The 23,216-nt window shown below is 40.9% G+C and overlaps 1 protein-coding gene across 1 annotated transcript in view; it reads right to left on the reverse strand.

Annotated features, from left to right (window-relative positions):
• Window positions 1-23,216, reverse strand: part of LOC126335328 (luc7-like protein 3) — a 142,610-nt gene that overhangs the window by 41,399 nt on the left and 77,995 nt on the right. Inside the window, exon 7 of the mRNA XM_049998484.1 lies at window positions 22,993-23,090. Coding sequence (XP_049854441.1) covers window positions 22,993-23,090 — 98 coding nt within the window. The remainder of the gene's footprint in view (window positions 1-22,992; window positions 23,091-23,216) is intronic.

Raw genomic sequence — 23,216 nt, forward strand, 5'->3', positions numbered from 1 at the left:
ATACAAAAAGTGAGATAAACAATTAGAAAGGTACACCTCGAAAAATACATTATTGAAGAGAAAGATTTTTGATAGGAGTGCTGGCAGCAGGGAGACTCATGGTGAAGGGAGGAGAAGAATAGAGAGACATGATGAAACATAATTAAGGAAAATATAAAGGAAAAGGATACTGCGTGGCTAATAGAGATAGATGAAGAGGAAGGCATCTCAGGAGCAAGATAGGAGACGCTAGCTTTGCTATTTGACAGATGAGAGGATTGGCCTTGCACATTAATTTTGTGGAGAATTTTATGCGGATGATAGTAGGAAATGCTTCAACTTCTTCTTAAAAGCAACAGGAGATTGAATTTTCGTCAAGGTAAGGGGCAGTTTGTTCCAGAGGCGGACAGCGGCAACTAATAAGGAGTTTGCAAAAGTTTTTGTTTTGTGGTGGGCACAGTTAGGATACCAGATAAGAGTGACCTCGTGTTTCGATTATGATGGCATGACAGGTTTTTAATCTCTGAAGCTAGGTACTGGGGTGCTTGCGCGACGAGGAGTCGGTGAAGTAGACATAGAGTGTGGTAGTCACGCAGTTTGTCCGGCCGCAGCCACCCTAGCTCGGAGTATGAAGCACTAACATGACCATATCGGCGAATGTTGCAGGTGTAACACACACAGGCATTCATGGTTAGCTCTAGCCATCTTTTGTTTTCACTAGTCATGCCTTGTTGAATCACATCACAATAGTGGAGGTTCGGAAGAACGAGTGCTTGCACGAGCTGGCGTTTCAAGTCCTGTGGGAATATGTTCCGAAACTTTTTGAGAGCATAGAGACAAGCAGACGTCTTTCGGCACACTGCGACTGTATTCTCCGCCCAGTTGAGATGCTCGTCCAAAGTTACACCCAAGTTCTTCACTGTTTTCTGATATGGTATTGGAGTACCTTCGAGCAGAATAGGAGGTAGCCATTCGCGGAAATCTGAACTTATTAATTTCTGATGGGCTATTAAGATTACTTGCGTTTTTTTTGCATTTAATTTAAGCCCCAGGTTTTTCGCCCATGTCACTACTGAAGACAGATCATCATTCATCAGAGCGATTGCAGTGTTTACGTCTTCAGGTCTGACGCTTAGGTAGAGCTGGAGGTCGTCGGCATAGAAATGATGTTTACAGGAGGACAAAACCGAAGAAATATCATTGACATATAAAGAAAACAAAAGTGGTCCTAGGACTGATCCTTGTGGCACTCCCGAAGAAACATGTTTCCAGGAAGATTTTTCATTTGCGCAAACAACACATTGCTGTCTGTCTTAAGTAGCTTTCAAACCATCTCATTGCACTATCAGAGAAATTAAGCTGTTGCATTTTTCTGAGTAATATGCCAAAGTTAACAGTGTCAAAAGCTCTGCTGAAGTCCAGTAGCGTCAATATTGTTGCCTTTCGATTGTCGATGGCATATTTCAGGTCATCAGTTACTTTAACTAGAGCAGTGTTTGTGCTGTGATGTTTACGGAAACCGGATTGAAATTTGTCATATAGACTGAATTCATGCAAGTGTTCAGTGATTTGGTCATGAACAATATATTCAAGTGCTTTGGAAACAGCAGGCAGTATGCTAATTGGTCGGTAATCACTAGGCAGTTGCGGGTTTTCGATCTTAGGGATGGGTCGAATTATGCTTCTTTTCCATGCAGTGGGGTATATTCCGTTCACGAGGGAAAAATTAAATATGTCAGTTAAGACAGGTACTAAGATATCGGCAACATTCTTAATCATGGTTATACTGATACTGTCGTTGCCTATTGCATCAGAAGAGATTCTCATTATTGCTTTTCTTGCCGTATTTGTTGTTACATGTTTTAGATGGAAGGTATCATTGTTAGTTATCCTGTTTGGGGATTCTTGTGGACGGTAATTATCAGCCGTACTGGTATTCAGAGGTGCAGAGAAGAATTCATTTAATTCGTTAGCTGACACATGAAAAGTAGTTTCCGATTTTGCCTTTCCGACCCCCAAGCTGCGGAGATTCTTCCATAGAGCCGTGGGTGTCAGATCGCTGCATACAAGGGAGCGAGCGTGCCTGATTTTGGCATTGCGAATGCATTGGTTCACTCTGTTCCGTAGCTTTCTATATTCTTCGAAACGCTCGGGTTTCGGATCTGCCTTGAAACGCCTGTGGGCAGCATCCCTATTAGTCATCATTTGACGTAATTCAGCTGTCAGCCATGGAGCAGGAGATTTTCTTACACGGACTGTGCGCACAGGTGCATGTTTGTCATAGAGGGCAGTGAGTTTATCACCAAGTTCATTAATTTTGCCGTCGATTGTAGGTTCTCTGATTATTCGATGCCATGAGATTTCTGAGCAATCGGCTGTTAGAGCGTCAAGGTCAATACGTTTCATGTTCCTACAAGTTATGTAACGCGATTTGATCCTTGGGGGCTGCACAGAGTAGGCCAGGAATATTACATCATGTGCTGAGAGGCCAGGGGCCGATGATTGACCAACATCTCTTACTTTGTCAGTCTGTTTCGTTGCTATCACGTCTATAAGAGTATGACTGTGCGCCGTATGGTGTGTAGGTTGCAATGGAAGAATGTTCATGCTATTGCAACTAAACAATCTTCTTAGGTTTATTGCGGAGGGAGTGTCTCTTAGCAGGTCTATGTTCAAGTCACCCATTACGATGACATGTTCGTATTGACACTGAAGTGAATGTAATTCCGACTGGAAGGAACTCATTGAGCTTATTTTTGGCGGCTTGTACACGACGCCAGTCAAGAATTTCCGACTTTGTATATTTATTTCAATGAACATGAATTCAGCCTCTTTTTCTTCAGCAGGATTTGACGTACATAAGACTTTCGCTTTGAGATCTGTTCGTATATATGCGCCGACCCCGCCACCTCGCTTTTTTGATCTGTCTGCCCTAAGAAATGTGTACCCTGGGAGATGAATAGATGCAGAGGATATGTGTGGTTTCAACCACGTTTCGGATAAGAGGATTGCGTGGTAGTTTAGTTGGTTGAAGAGGAGGCTAAGTTCTTCGTAATGCGCAGGTAAAGACTGAATATTGCAGTGAGCTGCTAAAAGCTCGGACGCGTTCCGCTGAGCAGCCTGGAGTAGGGTGGCAGACTGGTTTGTCCCTTTGTTAGGCACTACATGCCGCGAGGGGCACTGGCCGGTGTTTCCGCCAAGTGACATAATACAGGGGTGTCCGAGATATTGCGCGCCCTGTTTGTGACTCCGCGAGAGCCGAAAGAAAGGCGACTGCAAGAGATTTCCGGTTGCGGGACTATAGAAACTGGATTGGTGGTATTCGGTGCAGGGAGAATATGGCCAAAATGGTGACGGCTGTGTGTCACTGAGTATCCTATGTCGTAAGAGGAGGAATGTAATTAGAGTATTTGAAACAGCTTAGGGTGGAAATAAGGGAAAGGGGAGTGATTTAAGAGGCCGATGCTGCCAGCAGAGAGAAGTAAGCTTAATATTTAATAGAGTATCGTAGGAAGCTAGAATTAAATTGAAATTTACTAGAGTGATACTGGTAGTGATTATCGTAGGAAGCTACAATTAGATTTAAATTTGCTAAAGTGATACTGATAGTGATTTTTGTTATGAACAATTTAAACCGAAGAGATGGTTGACTAATGAACTAAAGGATAGACTAATAATTGCAATAGAACTATTACAGAATGGAAGAGAATAAACTGAGAAAATGAAAAAAGTATTAGCAGTAACTAAAACTAAGTAATGGCTACAGCTAAAGACACAAAAAAATAGTAAAAAGTTAATACAGTTACAAAAACAATTAGTTGAAGGTACAAATAATTAAAAAGTTAATACAATTACAAGACTATATCTGAGTATAGGACTGTTAAAATTTGCAAATGGGGTTAAGTTTGACTTTTGGCTCGAGTAGGTTCACTTAATACTATTTAGTTCTGTCATGTTTGTGACTGTCTTCTTTCCAGCTGCAGTCTTAATGATTACTCTGCCATCCTGAGTCCACACATTCTGAAGACAAAAATGGGATATGGCACTGTTTAAAATCTTTAGCCGCTCACGTGTCAGATCTTCCCTTATTGTAATCCCTGTCCTTGCTAACTTCTTCTTCTGGGTAAAGATCTCAGCCCTTTCTCGGTACGACACAAATTTAATTATTATTGGACGAGGTTAGGTAGCACCTGGTAGTTTTCGTCCCACCCGGTGGCTCCTGTCAATGTCTGCCTTGGTCACTTCGACGCCTAACTTTTCACGCGCAACCTGTATAAGCAGGTTGTCCGTGTCTTCTTCTTTATTTTCTGCTACTCCAAACAGTCGTAGACTATTTCGCCTTTGGTACTGTTCTAGCTCGTCTGTGGCGGCAGATAGTTTCACTTCCAACTCTCGTGCCTTTTTCTCGTATTCAGACACAGACTTTTTTAGTGCTGTAATTTCAGCAGTGTTGGCCTCAACAGTATCACACATTTTGGGCAATACTGCTGCCGTTACAGTATCTGATATGGTGCCTGCTATCAGATCGAGATTGTTTTTATCGCGAAGCGCAGCGTTTACCTCAGAGCGGACCAGCTCCGCTATACCGGGAGCCGCGGCCGCACCTTCCGCCAGCAGCAGGCCCGCCGCACCTGCTGCTTCTCTGCTGCTGGACGCGCTGCTGTTGATTCTTCTGTTTACCATTTTCTCGCAGAGATTGGCAGAGCACAGAAAAAAATAGCACTACTGCACAGAACACTGTTGTTTACACGATTTCCACTTGTACTAGACAACACCACCTGCGAGAACACCTTCGAATTCGACTAAATTTCGCGAGCCGAACTTAACACATGTTACACTGCAGCCGCCATGAAGTCTCCCAGCCAATTGGGTCCCAGCTATTGGCTAATTTATGAGTAAGACAAGAGTGTGTCTGCCTGCTTTGGGCTGACTTCCTCAAATATCATGTGCCTGCATGATGATAAGCTGCATTCCTATGAGAAGTTAATTTTGTATCATTTATATCATTTCAATCAAATGTGATGAACTGCACATTTGTCATCTTGTACAGTACGCAGCAAAATGTTGTGGATGGCCTAAGAACTTTGTACTCTATAATGGTGTGAAATAATATCACAGTATACAACAGAATAAGTTAATCGTCTACAATCTTTGTATTCAATAATGGTGTGAAGACCAAAATCTAGTCTGTACACAAGAAATGTCGAGAAGATGATGACCATCCTGGATGCCCTGGCATATCAATTACTGATGATTATGTAGTAGTAGTTCTGAAAATGATTTTGGAAAATTGCTGAATCACCATCAGAGAATTTGCTGGTGATGTTGACATATTCTTGACTCCTATCAAGCAATTTTTTCAGATGTTTTGAGCACAAAACTTGTAGTAGCAAAGTTTGTTCTGAAATTGTTGAATTTTGACCACAAACGATATTGTGTAGACATTGCTCAGGAATTGCTGAATGAAGCTCACAATGATACAGAACTTCTTTACAATGTTATAACAGGTGATGAAACATGGGTGTTCCTTTATGATGTTGAAATCTAGGCCCAATCGTCCTGATGGAAACTGCCTGTGGCGCAAAGACTGAAAACAATTCGACAAGTTTGATCATGTGTGAAGGTTCTTCTCACTGTTTTCTTTGATCACAATGGCATAGTGCATCATGAGTTCCTGTCTTACTGCTGTACAGCCAATAAGGAATACTGCCTGGAAGTTATGTGCCACTTACGTCAAGCAACCCAAAGAAAATGACCAAAACTGTGGCAAAGCCAATCACGGAAATTCCGTCACAATAATGTTCCTGCTCAAAGCTCAATGCTTGTTCATGATTTTTTGGAAAGAAACAAAATCATCACATGCCTTATCCAACACATTCATCAGACATGGTTCTCTGCATTTTCTTTCTATTCCAAAGCCTGAAGAGAACCATGGAAGGACATAGTTTTGGCACTGCTGATGAACAAAATAAATATCCCAGAAGGAGCCGAACACCATAATGAAAAGCGAGTTCCAGAGGTGTTTCTAAGATTGGAAAAAATGCTGGCACAAGTGTATTGTACCTGAGGGAGATTACTTTGAAGGGGACAAAGTTGTTGTTGATGATCAATAATTAAAGATTCTTTAAGAAAAACAAATATTCCTACTAATTTTTGATCATCATAATAGTTTTACATTTTAATGCAGTATGCATGTGATTTTGAATTAGTATATAGATGGACTATTTAGTTGTGAATACAAGTTATGTAAATTGGCAGATTGTTTATCGCTAATTGAAGGAGAAAAGTTTATTAATAGTGAACTCTATGCTGTTTCAGGCATCACACATAACATACATACATTTTACTTATTAGGAGGAAATTCAATTACGAGTGTAAATACTTAAATAGTATGAGTATTAAGTCAAACTGTATCTAGTATGTGAATAGGAAGGTATATATAGCTGGAGTATTAAACAATGGAAACTTCAGATAGGAATATCAACAACGAAGCGAAAGACAGATTGCTATTTACCTTAAAGAAGACACATTAAGTTGCAGATACAATTAAAAGATACTTACATAAAGCTTTCGGCTACAGCCTTCATCAGTAAAAGAGAGTCATGCACCATTCATACACACAAGCAAGCACACCTCATGCACATATGACTACTAATTCCAGCAACTCAGGCCAGAATGCAACTATCACGTGGGATGCAAGCAGCAATCTGGAGGGGAAAGGAAAGGGATAGTAGTGTATGGGTGGGGGGAGAGACAAACGCTGTCTGGTGGAGTGTGCAGGGACTAGAAGGCCATCAGGTGCAGTGTCAGGAGGTTATGGGGCAGGGAGATGGGGGAAAAGGAGCAAAAAAGGAGAGGCATGCTGAAAGACTGGCGGATGCATTGGCAGAAGGTGGCAAATAAACAGTGTGGGAGACGAGAATGGGGAGGAGATGATAGGACAGAGGGTGTGGAAACTGTTGGGTGGATGGTGTGAGGACTGTATGTTACCATAGCATGAGTTCAGAATAATTACTAGTGTGGAGAATGCATTATAAGGATAACATCCATCTGCACCATTCAGAAAAAGCAGGTGGTGGAGGGAAGGATCCATGTGGCACGGGTAGTGAGCAGTCATTGAAATCAAGTGTGTTACATTCAGATGCATGTTGTGCCACAGGGTGGTCTACTCTGCTCTTAGCCGCAGTTTTCCATTGCCGTTTGTTCTGGTGGTCAGCTGGTTGGTAGTCATACCAATATAAAAAGGTGTGCAATCACTGTGGCAGAGCTGGTAAATGACATGGGTGCTTTCACAGGTGACTCGGCCCTGAAGGGGTAGGATTACAGGGCTGGAACAGGAAGTGCTGGGTGGGTGAACTGGGTAAGTTTTGCACCTTGATCTGGCATTAGGAGTGGCATATCGTATCCATGGTGTAAGTCATACCCTTGCCTAGCTGACCTTTCAACTTGCCACATCCCCCAGAACTCCCTACCAACTCTCCACCAAACCCATATCCTAAACATTTCTTTAACACTTTCATTGGCCTTTCCACCAAAACACTCTGCGCCATAGAAGTTTCAGTCCCACCCAAAGGTCCCACCTTTAGCCCTACACCCAAAATTAACCATGCTGGACTTGTCAAAGACCTACTCTCCTCCTCTTCCTGATCCCTGCAATGGAAGAACTTCTTTGCCACCAATCCCTCCAACCAAAAACATCCTAATTCCAACACTGAACCCTTACTCTTCCACTTCATATCACCATCCAATTGTGATCCCCCACTCCCTTCTAACCATCTGCTGGTAACCCTCCAGGAATTCCTTACCTCCAACTTAGCATCACCATCCCTCCCCAATTTTCTTCCTCAGCGCACCAACCTTTCAGTAGAAGAAAGAAAGCCATACACAGCCTCAAAACAAATCCTGATCTAATTATCCTACCTGCAGGCAAAGGTCCTACTATTGTTGTGAATCACAGTGACTAAGTGGCACAAGGCTCTGCCAATCACCTGACTCCTCCATCTATAAACTCTGTCAGAGTGATTCCATCACAGAAGTCTAACACAACTTCCAATCCCTGCTTAAAGCCTTAGGCCCTTCCCAGAACATCTCCCCTGAATCCATTTCCCCTCCTCACCTCTACAATATCCCACACACCCACCTTCTACATGCTACCCAAAAATCTACAAACCCAACAATCCTGGAAACCCCATTGCAGCTGGTTATCATGCCTCCACTGAAAGAATTCCAGCCCTCAATGACCACCACCTCTAACCAATTGCCCGTAATCTAGCTCCCCATGTCAAAGACACCAACCATTTCCTTCACTGACCCTCCACCATTCCCACCCATTTACCTCCTGGATCCCTACTTGTCAATGTTGACACCCCCTCCCTATACATCATCATCCCTCATGCCCATGGTTTTACCACTCCTGAACACTACCTTTCACAACATCCTTCAGACTCCAAACCCACTAAATCATTCGTCATACACCTTACCAACTTTATCCTAACCCACAACTGTCTCTCCTTTGAAGGTAAGTTACTTAAACAAATCTGCAGCACAGCCATATGCACCCACATGGCACCCTCCTATACCAACCTTTCTAGGGGCCATTTAGAGGAGACCTTCCTTAATCTGGTTCAGGTTCACAGATGAAATCTTCACGATTGGACCCAGGGCCAAGAGACACCTTTTTTCTTTCACAACTTCAGCACTTTCTTCTCTTTCATTTGCTTCCTGTGGTCCTACTCAACCCAGCATGCCACCTTCCTAAATGTTGACCACCTCCTGTCTGATGGCTCCATCTGCACCTCTGTCCATATTAAACCCACCAACAGTACCTGCATTTTAACAGCTGTCGTACCTTTTGACACAAAAAAATCTCTACTATACAGCCTGGCCACCTGGGTATGATGTATCTGCAGTGACAAACACTCTTGCTCAGTATGCTGAGGGTCTCACCAAGGCCTTCACAGACAGGCACTGTCACCCATACCTGTTCCACAAGCAGATCTCATGCCATTTCTCCTCACATCCCCAATCCCCCCCCCCCCCCCCCCCAGAACCACCCACAAAGAAGTGTCCCACCACCCACAAAGAAGAGTCCCTTCATCACCTGGTACGACCCCGGAATGGAACAACTGAACCCTATCCTTCGCCAGGGCTTTGATTACCTATCATCATGCCCTGAAATGAGCAACGTCCTACCCAAGATATTCTCACCCCTCCCAATGTGGTGTTCCGTTGTCCACCCACCTCCACAACTTCCCAGTCCATCGCTATGCCACTCTCAATGCCAACCCCTTGCCACAAGAATCATATCCCTGTGGAAAACATGGTCAGTACACCCACCCAGCACTTCCTATTTCAGTCATGTGTATCCTACCCCATCAGGGGCACATCACCTGTGAAAGCAACCATGTTGGAATATAACACAATTGATTTCAACGACTGCTCACTACCAGAGCCATGTGGATCCTTCCCTCCACAACCAGCTTTTCTCAACAGTGCAGATGGGCATTATCCTTACAACACATTCTCCACTCCCGTGATTATTCTGGCTTCAACCTACAGTAACACACAGTCCCCACACACTTCACACAACAGTTTCCACACCCTCTGTCCTATCACTCCTCCTCATTCTCATCTCTCGCCATTTATTTGCCACCCTTTGCTAACGCATCTGTCTGTCTTTTGCTGCTCCTCTCCTTTTTTCCCCCCATCTCCCAGCCCCACCTCCCGACGCACCACCTGTTGGCATTCTGGTCCCTGTACACTCTACCAGACAGTGTTGATCTCTCCCTCTGCCCGTTCACTACTATCCCTTCCCCTTCCCCGCCCCCTGCTGAGTTCTGTTTGCGTCCCACGTCATAGCTGCATCCTGGCCAGAGATGCTGGAGTTGGCGGTCATGTGTGCATGAGGTGTGCTTGCTTGTGTGCATGAATGGTGTGTGTGTGTGTGTGTGTGTGTGTGTGTGTGTGTTTTAATGATGAAGGCTGTGGTTGAAAACTTGGTGTGTCATATTTAAACCTGTCTGCAATTTAACTTGTCTTCTTTATGGTAAGTAGTAATCTTTCCTTATATTGTTAACTGGAGTAATAAATTATGAATGCATTTTACGTGAGTCATCATTCATCTACCGCCAGTTCAAATAGCAGAATTTGTTATGAATGGATCCTTCAGTTGTGTTCAGTATGCTACATTCCATAGCATACATGTGTGTCCCGTTCAATCCATCAGGTAGAGGTAAAGACTTGAGATGTACCTATTCTCCCAACCAGGTGGTGTTTGTTGTAATTAATTTAGATGACATCACTGATCATTACTGATGCAGTGCTTCTCACGGGGCACATCACTGCAATGCCTTGACTTTTTATGGTATGTTTCATTTATTACAAAATATTTATGTATGTCCTACTACATTTTTTATTTATTTTTTGACTGTAGGCCAGTAACCTCTAGATATTTCTTTTTCATAGATTTGAGGATGGCAATACATATTGCCGAAACCAGTACTCGAGTTATTGTGTTAACATAATGATCTTGGCAAATAAAGTGGTTTTTTAAAAAGAGAGACAATACAAAATTATAGACCACCTTCTGCACTGAATGACATCAGTAACCGCAACCTTGCAATATTTTAACACACTGGAGCCGATGGACATACTAGATACGTTCACTATGTTTTAACCATAAAATCTGACGGATGTATGTCATATGTCCTTCACTTCTGACTTATTTATTTGTGATTTAAATGTGTGTTTTAAGTTTGTGAGTGGCAAGACTAATTGTTTGGCTTGTCATAAGCGTTGTGCTATTGTGTGCATCCTTCCTGTGTGTAGAGACACAAATACATAGTGAATATGGCTAACAGACTTCACTTGTCAACCTTAGAGATTGAAGAACTCTTGAACAATGGATCAGAACTTTATGATCTTTCGGACGACATCAGCAATTTTTCAGAAGGCGATGATGACACACATGAGCTGGAGAGTTAAACCTGTGCTGCTGATGGTAGCGAGTATGAAGAAGCTAATGCATGAGTTTCTATTAGTCAGGTTTGTCATTCAGTTCAACAGGCTGCCCTTCATAATGAATGGTGTCATTTTGATGCACTCCCTGAATTACCTCCGTTTGAAGAAATAAGTGGAATTCAGGTTCCTGTTGATACATTATCAACAAAACTAGACTTTGTACCAATTTTTTGACCACAGCAGGTTTCTAAAAGGACAGCCAGAGACAAATATATACGCTACTGATACTATTTCTGAACTTCGGCGGCAGAACAGAATCAAACCAAAATCTTTATGGAAGAAATGGAGAGCAGCGAGGATACATGAAGTTCATCAATTTTTTGCAATCATTTTGCATATGCATATTCTAAAGAACCCTAAGCTTAGGGATTATTGGTCTGAAGACCCTGTGCTTCCTTCATAATTTGCTTCTCAGCTAATGTCACAAGACAGATTTTTTGCCATATTCAGGATGCTGCATGTGAACAATAATGCGCTATGAAGACCTCAACAAGAACCAGACCATGAGTCTCTGCACAAAATAAGGCCTGTTTGGCACTTTTTCACAGAAAGATGCAGAAAAGTCTTTTATCCACCACAAAATCTGACTGTGGGTGAAGAAATATGTCCTTTTTGAGGAAGAGCTGGATTCCATGTTTATATGAAAGACAAACCAGAGAAATGTGGGATAAAACTGTATTTTGTAAGTGATGCTCAAACAGGTTACATGTGCAACGCTGACGTTTGTGCTGGAGGAAATGTTGGAAATTCTGTGAAATCCCTGCTGCTGAGACTATGTTCCTCTTACTTCGGAAAAGGACTTGTGGTATACCTGGCCAGACAGATTTTATCGAAGTGCTGCAGTCCTTGAAGAACTATGGGAAATAAATACAATGGGAGTTGGAACTGTGATGAGAAACAGAATAGGTTTGCTTAGAGACCTAACAAATGAAAAACTAAGGGAAGGAGAAATGACATTTCGTTCCAAAGGACACCTTTTCTGCTTGAAATGGAAAGACAAATGTGATGTACACCTGTTGTCAACACAGCATAAGATGACTGCTTCACATGTCAGTGTAAAACCCTGGAGAAGATATGTTGAGGTTGTAAAGCCAGACATTGTATTAGACTACAACTTATCTAAAACAGGTGCTGACAGAGGAGACCAGTTGATGAGTTACTATCCCTTTCAGTGAAAGACTGTAAAATGGTGGAAAAAGATTTTCTTCAATATTTATTGAGGGCAGTTGTGAATGCCAATATTATACAAAACACCAAAAAAGTGTGCATTAGCAGATTTTATCTGTAAATTTAATTGTGTCTTGTGTTAGATACTGCTGAATTGCATTACTTTGATTCACGGCGTAACTTTCATAAAAACTTCACAATTTTTAAAACGAAGAATTACTTTGTGTCTAGTTTTGTTTTCTGCATTGGCAGCACTCAAAGTAATTCTTTGTCAGTGACCAAGAACTCCACGTACAAATGGATCGATACGGGAGATTTTCATAAAAAACCTGTCACATTTTAACTATTTCAAATAACTTCAGGGTACCAGAATGGATATGAAAGGTGCTAGAAATATGATATTTTATGTTGCTATGTGTTTAATTAGCTTGAGAAAGAGGTCTTGTTTTGTATTCCAACCTCAAATATTTCATTCACTGTAAGGTTTTTTTTTTAAAAAAAATTTATTCTTCAGAGGGTGTCACTGAACACAGGCAAGGGGTTTCTTTGGTCACTGATCAATCTCACCCTCAGACCTAGCAATTTTGCTGTTTTAATATAAACACCCATACATTTGCAATGATGGCTAGCCTTTTTTGTTTCAGTGCTATAGAAATAAGCTTACTGGAGAAGACTGGTCATACTACTGAAGCATCACAAAAACGAGTATTCTAAACAGGTTGCTGCTAACATCAAACGAGCTCGAGCCAGTATCCCCTGATAGTTTCAAGAAATATTTCAACAAACTCAAAAAAACTTTAGAATATGTGCCGGACTCTTATTTTCAATTACAATGAGTCTAACTTGAGTGATGATTCAGCGATATATCGTAGAGGTGACAAATACCTGGAAAAGCCAATGAATTTTTCTAAAAGCATCACATCAATTATGATTTGTGGGTCTGATGACGGTGTGCTTTTACCATCATACGCCATCAGCATTGTTCCTAAACAGGATCACCATTTAACTGTACAGTCAGAGGTTGGATTGATACTTGAACATTCAGAGATTGGCTTGGAAGTAGTTTTTTACCGCATTCAAAAAGATTGCCAAGATGTAAAGTTCTTATTGGAGATAATCTTTCTTCTCATTTAGATGAAGATGTCATATAACTTTGTGGTGAAAATGATGTTGATTTTGTATGTTTCGTGCCACATTCAACACACTTATGCCAATCTCTGGAGGTGGCATTCTCCCGCTCAATAAAAACAGCCCGACACCAAGTGCTGACAAATTGGAAGATGAAGAATGCTAAATTGGCTACTATTCCGAAGGATACATTTCCAGATTTTCTGATTTTCAAATTCTCAATAAAATGAATCAAGCACAACAAAAACCAAATTTTTCTCACAAAGGCATATCTTCCAGGGTTAAACGGAATATTGTGAGCAGATTTAGCGAAAGTGGTATTTGTTCTTTTCACAATCAAAAAGTTCTTAATCGCCTTACAAGATAACATATTGAAGAACAGGGAACTGAAAAATACTTCAACTGATTTCTTGAAAGACTCAAGATATGGAAGCACTTCAAACTGACCAGCAAGAAAGAAGAGAGGTTTGGAGGTAGCTCCTGGAAAGAGTATTGTATTGCGAGAGGAAACATTCCAATCTCAAAATCAGCATAGTAATAAAAAGAGAGACTAACAGAACGCCACCGCAGATTCTGGTCATCAAGAAATAGAAACGCAAGCACTGGTTAAGCCAGTTTCATCTCAAGCCAGAGCTACAGGTGTATAAGTGAGGAAATCCAGATAAGACAACTGAATGAAAATGATCCTGAGGAAGATGTGCTGAAATATGAAGATGAGTAAACAGAACGCACTTCAGAAAGATTTTTATTGGTGGTGATGATTAGTTTGTGGGACTCTAAACTGCACGGTCATGAGTTCCTATTTAAAGTTCCAATTTTTGCACAGTCTTTTTTTTATTTTTTAAGCAGTCCAATCTAGCCACTATCATAAATGATGATGATGACAACACAAACGCCCAGTCCCCTGGCAGAGAAAATCCCCAACCTGGCCGAGAATTGAACCTGGGACCCCATGATCCAGAGGCAGCAATTCTAACCACTAGACCACGAGTTGCAGACATTTTGTTGGTGAAATTCTTTTCGAGGCATTGCAAATGTATCTGAAAATATGTTTGCCAAATTACTGAGACAGAATGCTTACTTGTAGAGAGTTTCAAGTCAGTTGAAAATAAAACGAAATTTAAAAGAATCCAGGATGATATTTCAGAAACACATCATGACAATGCAATATCTTTTTTAAAAAAACTTTAGATGAGGGTGAATTTGTTATTTTTCCATTTGAAATTAATATTCATGAGTTACAGATTTAAGAAGATGACTGATATTAGTTTCTAATTATGTTTTACAATTAATATTTCTGATCAAGGAAACTGTGATTGATGTTTTGATTTGTGTTTAATCATTCTAGAATTCCTAACAGTTTGTAAAACAGAATAATGATACTTATTACTTTATTATATAAGGCTGATTTTTTTCTAAAGTATTTTTATCGCCCTGATGAATGACACCCTCAAACTTTTAAAAATTTAATAACTTTTTTGCACTTAAGTAATTTTTTCCATTCTTTACGAAAAATGTTGCTCAAAGGGACTGCTTTCAATTTCATTGAAAAAATTGGAGGAATTAAAGTAACTCAATGTACAATTTAACATTGATCACTCACATTTGCATTTTTCTTCAACACATATTATTCATTTAAAAAATCAATTTCATTGTATCAATTGTATAGTAAGAAACAGTACCCTTTCTTTTTCCATTTTCAGTACATTTGAATTTTCGAAAATACAGCAATTTAAATTTCCAAACTGATCAATGGCACCTCATTCGACGGTACAGAGAAGGAATACAGAAACTTATTGGTTGGTAGCATGAGATGGTAAGCAATGAAAGAAGATCACAGGTTTAACTTTATAAATTCATTGTAACAAAGTCTTCCTTTTTGTCTGAGCATCTTTTTGTCTTAGAAAAACAAATTTCCCATACTGTCTGAACAAGCAGAAGCCAGTACAAAAATGAACACCTTCACGATCAGTTCTGCAGTAGGTAAGTAAATCAAAACACAAATAATTCGTTAATATTCTTTGTATTACCAATAAATTTATTGTACCTTGCTTACCAGTAACGAATTTATGAACTTCTGATCTTTCAGATCAGATCACAATGGAGTATGTAATGTTGAAAAGGTGTCCTCGAGTTACTCACAAATAATGTGAATACATCGTAAGCCACCTATTTTTCCAAACTTTATGTCTATGAAAGTGATGAATATAGCCACATTGTCAACAGAGTACAGTTCAGTGTATTACCACTTATATTTCAACTTAATTAAGAAGTGCCTTAAATTTCTTTCATATTATCTGGTCAGCAGAGACAACATTATAGCAACACATACATTCCATCACCATTGCACAGAGAAATGATCCGATGAAAGTAAGGGCATTTACAGGAGTAATGCAAGGCAATTAGATTGCAATAAGAGTGTGACATAATGCATGTGGCAATGAATAATTACTTTCCCTTGAACTTCATCAATATTCATGCCACAAACAAAAGGTTGAACTGCACTTTACAGTGTTATTACTCTGTACTACAAACATTTATAATAGCCAAGTTTACGAGAACTGTGTGTACTTACTGCATGAAAAAGAACTTTCCTCTTACTGCTGTCTTTAAATTATCTAGGCTCTGTCAGTAAGAGAATACTGAAAATCATGCACATTTGCCCCTTCCTCATTGTGTTTCTTGATTAACAGTTTGGTTGTCGTGTCTTTCTGTTCAGATGCAGTGGGCTTCGCATTTGGCACAGATGTTCTCTTACGCAATTTTTCATAGATACAAATTGTATTTGAGGTTTAAACTACTTTTTTGTTGGCAGCAAAGCCACAGAGGATGTCTGGGTTCAAATTGTTAGTAACAGGGGTAGTACTGCTGTTTATTACGGCATGGGTTACGTGCATGTCGTCCACTTCTCCGCTTACCTTTGAGAAATGGACAGAAATATGCAAGATGGCAATTGTGTATGAAACAACATCACCGGGGACAGGAATGGCATATGGTAGTGTTTTTGGATGAATCCAGGTTCTGCTTATTTGAAAATGGTGGCCACATTTTGGTTTGCTGCAGACGGGGAGTGACATCACATTCACTGCATTCTTACGATATGTACAGTGCCAACTCAAGGCCTTATGGTGTGGGGTGCTGCTATTGGATACAACCGCAAATCACACTTGGTGTGTATCCAGGGCACAGTGACCAATGTAACCTATGTGAATGACACCCTGCAAACCTTAGCCATACCTTTCCCGCACGTCAACCCAAACACCACTTTTCAGCCTTTTACCCTGTCCGCCAGATCACCAGACTCTTCACTAAAAGAAAAGGTGTGCGATATGGTGAAATGATGGGTGCAGCATTTTGACCCAATGCCAATCACCAAAGATGAATTTTGGAACCAACTGCATGGATGGTTATACCACAGGGCGCCATTTGCGGCTTTTATGTGCTGATGCCATCATGCATGGAACAAGCAATCAGGGCTCATGGTGGACCCTGTGCCTACTAGGCAACAGGACACATGCTGAAACAAAGATGACTGAAACACTAATGTACATGTCTTGTGAATATGAACATCAAGTGTACATTTGTCCTGTGATGCTTGTATTGTAGGGCACAGAAAGTCACAGTGAATGGGCTGAACAGCATGACTGTGTTAACTCTTAAGAAATGACACAGAAACCATTGTTTTGGGTTTTGGAAAAGTTTATTAAACTCTACCATTTACCCATTTGCAACCACTTTCTGAAGCTGCACATTCCTACCACATCCTACCACATTTTGGATGTGTTGAAGCATCGATTCCTATCCGCCACTACTAGTTGCTGCTTCTTCACCTCCACTGAAACTGCAGCCCTAGATCTCATCCTTTACTTAAGGAAATCAAGGTAAATTAGCACTCCAAAATGGGTGGTTAGTGAGAGTGACAGGATACAAAATGCAGAGTATTTAAGATATCATCATATGTTCAGCTCTCTGAATGAAGATATGGAGCAGAAGCACTGTACAATATGCCTTAGACAAGTATGTGCTGAGCAAGGTCATAGGGGATGGAACAAATCCATCCTGTTGTAACAGCCATGTTACAAAGTTATTGCGAGAGAAAAGACAGATTCATCTCTGATTATGTGAAGTCAAAGCCTGACAGACAAACAGATGTTGAATAATGCCAAAATGAGTGTGAGGAGAGCAGTACAAGAAGCACTCAGTGAATTTCAAAGTAAAATTTTGCCTAAAGAAGTGACTATAAACCCTAAGAAGGTTTGGTCTAATGTAAAGTCAGTAAAAGGATCAAAATCAACTATTTCGTTGCTCAGTGGCCATACTGGAACTGAAATGGAAAACAACAGGGTGCAGGCTGAAAAAGTGAATTTGATCTTCTTCTGATGTTTTCACCACGGAAGACCATCAGTTTCTCGTTTCAATCAATGCACAAATACTGAAATTGCACATACAGAGAGAAATGATCCCAGAATACAAAATCAACTAGAAATGCTTGACAGTGGAAAGACAACTAGACCTGCTGAAATACCTGTGATATTCTATATTGTTTACGTGAAAGAACTTGCTCCCCTTCTAGCTGTAGTTCATCGTAGATCACTGGAGCAACAAAAGGTGCCTAGCAATTGGAGAAAAAGAGCAGATCATGCCCATTTTCTGTACACACTGTTGGACAGATGTGCATAAGTATGGGCTTCTATCGCTGACGTCAATCTCTCATAGGATTATGGAAGACATTTTACACTCATGCATTACAACGTTTTTGGACAAAAAATGTCTGTAAAAATCAACATCGATTCTGCGAACAGAGATATTGTGAGACTCGGTTCTGTTTGTCAATTACATCCACTGCCTCAGGGACAATGACACCCAGGTTGATGGCATGTTCCTTGACTACCAAAAGGCACTCAACACAGTTCCACAGCCCTTTAATGAACAAAATACTAGTTTACCAAGTATCAGACCAAATTCGAGATCGGTTACAGAACGTCTTTTGAAATTGGACTCAACATGTCTTTCTTAATTTAATAAGAGAGACAAATGTAAAGATAATTTTGGGAGTACCACAAGAGTGTGTTGTACAGCCACTACTATTAACAATTTACATTAACAATCTAGTGGACAATGACTGACACCCGACGAGGCAATTCACGGATGATGCTGTTCTGTATAAGAAAGTTGTAATGCTAGAAGACTGTAGCCAAGTACAGTAAAAACTGCAAAGGATCGACAATTGGTGCAGGGACATGTACTAGACAATGTAGGTAAATAAATGTAACTTATGCCTGATTTTGGGTAGGTGTTCGAGAGTTAAGAGTAGATGGGCACATTCAACAGATGGTCTGCACTACACCTACGTCATGTAATCCATGAAAGGGATGACCTGGCCCATTTTATTTATGTAGAGAGATGAGCAGAGGGACACTCACATTGAGGAGATGAAAAAAGTATTTACACAATATTTGCCCATAGTGTAAAGTGTTAGCAGAGCTCTTATAGAAGTGTAAAGCTGTACAGTTATGGGTGGGCACGTTGTTTAACTGTTCTTCAAACCAGCTGAAGTATAATAGACTTACCTGGGCACTTTTCAGATTTCCTTACATGCTGACTTACCACAAATCTGAGATTTGAAATTGTAAAGACAGTCGTAATTTAAAGATGAAACTATTTTTTCTTTAATCTCAGTAAATTTGAGAAGCTTGTGTTCTCAAGATTAATGATGTAAAGGCATAGAAAAAATTGTTACATCTGAGCATCCAGGAGAATGGCCATATGGTACTGCATAGCACTACCATGCAAGTAATTAACTTCAAGAATGGCGACTGGAAATCACTTACAAGGTAGACTGACATACAGGTATTCTCGGCGACAGATTGTGTTTGAAGTGCATAACACAAGCTAACATCACAAAAAACATCATTTGGCTCAGTCTTGCAACACAACTGCCTGGTTGTTAGACCTCAAGCTGTACTCTTTGGATGTTACTTCAGAAAAACTTCTCCATTCTCCAAAGTCAGCTCTTGCACCTTTTTTCCCACCATGCTGTTAAATACAATGTACAACAACTTTTCTCTAAACATGTTCTTATTTATTTTTAACTATCCATAACTTACGGCATATACGATTTTGTGTATCTACCTATCGTACTTTCTTCCTGATATGCCATCGAACTTTTGTGCCATCTATTTCTACACAATATTGTATAATTCTAAAATACATATCGCTGTAATTATATTACATGGTTCAGTCACATTAATGTGACCACCTGTGATGTTTAAAGATTTCCCAGCGTACTGATTGTTCCATAAAAACACGGGAGAACTGCCGGATATCAGTAACTTCCTGCCACGATATTTCGGCGCAGAGTATTCTGGCCATCTTCAGGTGAGTGCCACTGTGGTAGTACTGGCGAGTACGCGCTGATCTCCGCTATTTATAGCCTTCTGAGGTGACATTGCGCATGCACTGCTCAGCGTGCGCGTTCATAACGGCTCCGTGCGCTGCGCCTCGCGCTCTCCACTGTGAAAGCCTGGCGTATCGGTGTCAGGTCGATGTTCATCTTTATGCAGATAACTACGTCGACTACGAAGTTTCTCTATAACAGGATTCCAAGCAGAATTCAGCTGATAACCGCTATCTCGATTGATGAGAGTCTCGTTGTCAGACAATCTTATTTCCGCAGATTCATTGATAATCGAGCTCCAAAAGTTTGATGTATGGGCCAAAGTTTTTGTGTCGTCGTAATTCATGGAATGGTCTGTGGAAATACAATGGACCGTCTCCAAGAATTTTTACATGACATGAACTCCATACATGAAAACAAAGTTGACCATGGAGATAGAGAGTGATGATTGTCTGCCATTTTTAGACGTCTTGGTGTGACGGAAGAGTGACGGCACACTTGGTCACTCGGTGTACAGAAAGCCCACTCATACAGACTTGTATCTACAAGCTACTAGTTGCCACCATCCAGCACAAACAATGGGCGTTCTCAAAACGTTGGTCCACCGTGCCCATACTATCTCTGATGCCGACAGTCTTCAAGCGGAACTGGAACACCTGCAAAAAGTATTTTTGAAGAATGGCTTTTCACCTAAGCAAGTGAACAGAGTGATAAAGACCTACAAACGACGGAACAAGGAAGAGGAAGAGGCTTTCAGGTCGACTGTTTATTTACCATTTATTGGGAATATTTCTTCACAGATAGGCAGAATATTGAGAAAGTATCAAGTGAGAGTCATCTTTTGCCCTCCTTCCAAAATTTCATCACTGGTGGGATCCGTTAAATAAGATCTGGGCCTGCGTAAACCAGGTGTTTACAAAATTCCGTGTGAATGCGGCAAATCGTATATAGGGCAAACAACACGAACTGTGCAGGAACGCATTGTGGAACACCAACAGCATACTCGCCTTCTCCAACCCATTCCATGAATTACGACGACACAAAAATTTTAGCTCATACATCAAACTTTTGGAGCTCGATTATCAATGAATCTGTGGAAATAAGATTGTCTGACAACGAGACTCTCATCAATCGAGATAGCGGTTATCAGCTGAACTCTGCTTGGAATCCTGTTATAGAGAAACTTCGTAGTCGACGTAGTTATCTGCATACAGATGAACATCGACCTGACACTGATACGCCAGGCTTTCACAGTGGAGAGCGCGAGGCACAGCGCGCGTAGCCGTTATGAACGCGCACGCTGAGCAGCGCATGCACAATGTCACCTCAGAAGGCTATAAATAGCGGAGCTCAGCGCTTACTCGCCAGTACTACTACAGTGGCACTCACCTGAAGATGGCCAGAAGACTCTGCGCAGAAATATCGTGGCCAGAAGTCACTGATATCCGGCAGTTCTCCCGTGTTTTTATGGAACAATGTGACCACCTGTCAAAAGCCTGAATAACCACCTCTTGCAGCACAGGCATACAGGAAGATTCTCACTGAGATTCTGTAAGGTAATGACAAGAATGTGGAGACCTGCCAATTCCAATGCTGTGGTCTGCTGTGCTAGGTCGCACGGCTGAGGGTCCATAGTGAGAACAGCCTGATTGAGGTAGTATCAAGATTCTTGATTGGGTTCAAATCCTGAGTGATTTGGCAGTCATGGGAGTATGGTAAACTCTTCCTGTTGCCCTTCGAAGCATGCACGTACACTGCAAACTGTGAGATATGTTGCACTGTAGTGCTGGTAGATGCCATTATGTTGAGGAAAAACAAACTACACCCCTTTTCCTTCAGCCCTCTTCCTCACCCTTAAATTCTTCTGTCACATGAAGGAGCCACTGGCTTTGAAAGTTAAACCTTGTGTTTGTGTTCTTCTGCCACCACTTGGTGAGTAGATTTTTATCTATCCATTTACATTGTATTATCAAAAACTGCAATTAGAGGTGGACATTGTCCCCAAGGATAGATGCATACTTCTGTTGACCTATTGTGTCTTCCAGAATGATGAGATCACCCAGAGAATGCTACAAAAACATTACCCAGACCATAATACACCATACTCCAGCCTGGACCCTTCTGTCAACTGTTTCAGTGCCATACACGCCAAAAGCCATCTGTCCTATGGAGAATAAAACATGATTCGCCTCAAAAGGGCCAGCCGTTGCCACTCGGTGCACATCCAGTTGTGATACTGCCATACAAAGTCTAGCCTGCATCACCAATAAACAGCAGTAAGCATGGGTGTGAAAACTAGGCCCCTGCTGCAGAGGCTAATACGCAGCAACATTCACGGAACAGTCATTGAGGAGACATCACTGGTAGCCCCTTGGTTCATCTGGATGGTCAACTGTCCAACAGTTGCATGTTTATTCGTCCACACACATGTCCGCAGCCATCATTCACCTGTGTCATCTATGGCCCTTGGTGCACCACAGTTGCCTTGGCATTGGTTTAGGATAGCACCATTTGCCATCCACAGCATTTTTAACCATGGTGGCATGTTAACAGTTTACAAACTTTGCCACCTGAAATACTTCCACCCTTGGCCTATAAGCCAATGATCATGCCCTTTTGGACGACAGTTAATCACTCCATTTCTGCATTATAACAATTACTGCACTATTTTCCACATCGTCCCGACACACTTCATATACCCTCTCCACTAGCGCCCTCCACTTACCATATGCGAGTGGTTATTTTACAATATATCGAACACATGCAGTTGTCACATTAATGTGACCGTACACTGTAATAACTGGAGCCAAATTTATCAACTGCTGGCAACTCACTGTCAAAGTTCCTACATTCAAACAGTAGCAGCAACCACACATCCACTGAAAACAGGCCAATTAATGAGAACAAAGGTAGTACAAGCTGATAAGTTTCACACTCTTCTACACACTCACAATTTTAGAACCGGACAGATAAAATAATCAGTTGATAATTTCACCAATCTACTTTTGACAGGTCGGCAGCTGATTTACATACTAGCATCTCATGTGCATGTGCCACAAGGTGTTATTTTCTCAAGAAAGTCACTCATGAAAAACATAAATGAATACAAACTTTTTCCTTTATCGTATATTTTCTTCACTTCTTTTGAAAAAAAATTTGGCTTTGAAAGTGGAAACCTGTCTTATTGGATAATAAGAATTGGCATTATCTGTTTGCTTATTGCTTACAGTAGTTTATGGTATAGTTAACAGAGAGAAAGAAAGGTAATAGGAAATAACATGTTTACAAATATTAATTTCTACCTCTGTCTTTTTCCCTTCTATGATCTGAATGTCTGCTTGCGCTTCTCCCATGGTCACGGTTAGATCCATCAATGGAGTGACTATGATGAGAGGAGTGACTGAAACAAAAGTTAACATTTTATTGTTATGTGTGTATGATACATTCTTCTATGCATTGGGTATTTTAACATTCTACTGGAAGAAGATATTAAGGAAAGCACATACTCTGTAGTTTCAACAGAGCT

The sequence above is a fragment of the Schistocerca gregaria genome, chromosome 2, assembly GCF_023897955.1.
Source record: "Schistocerca gregaria isolate iqSchGreg1 chromosome 2, iqSchGreg1.2, whole genome shotgun sequence".
NCBI lineage: Eukaryota > Metazoa > Arthropoda > Insecta > Orthoptera > Acrididae > Schistocerca > Schistocerca gregaria.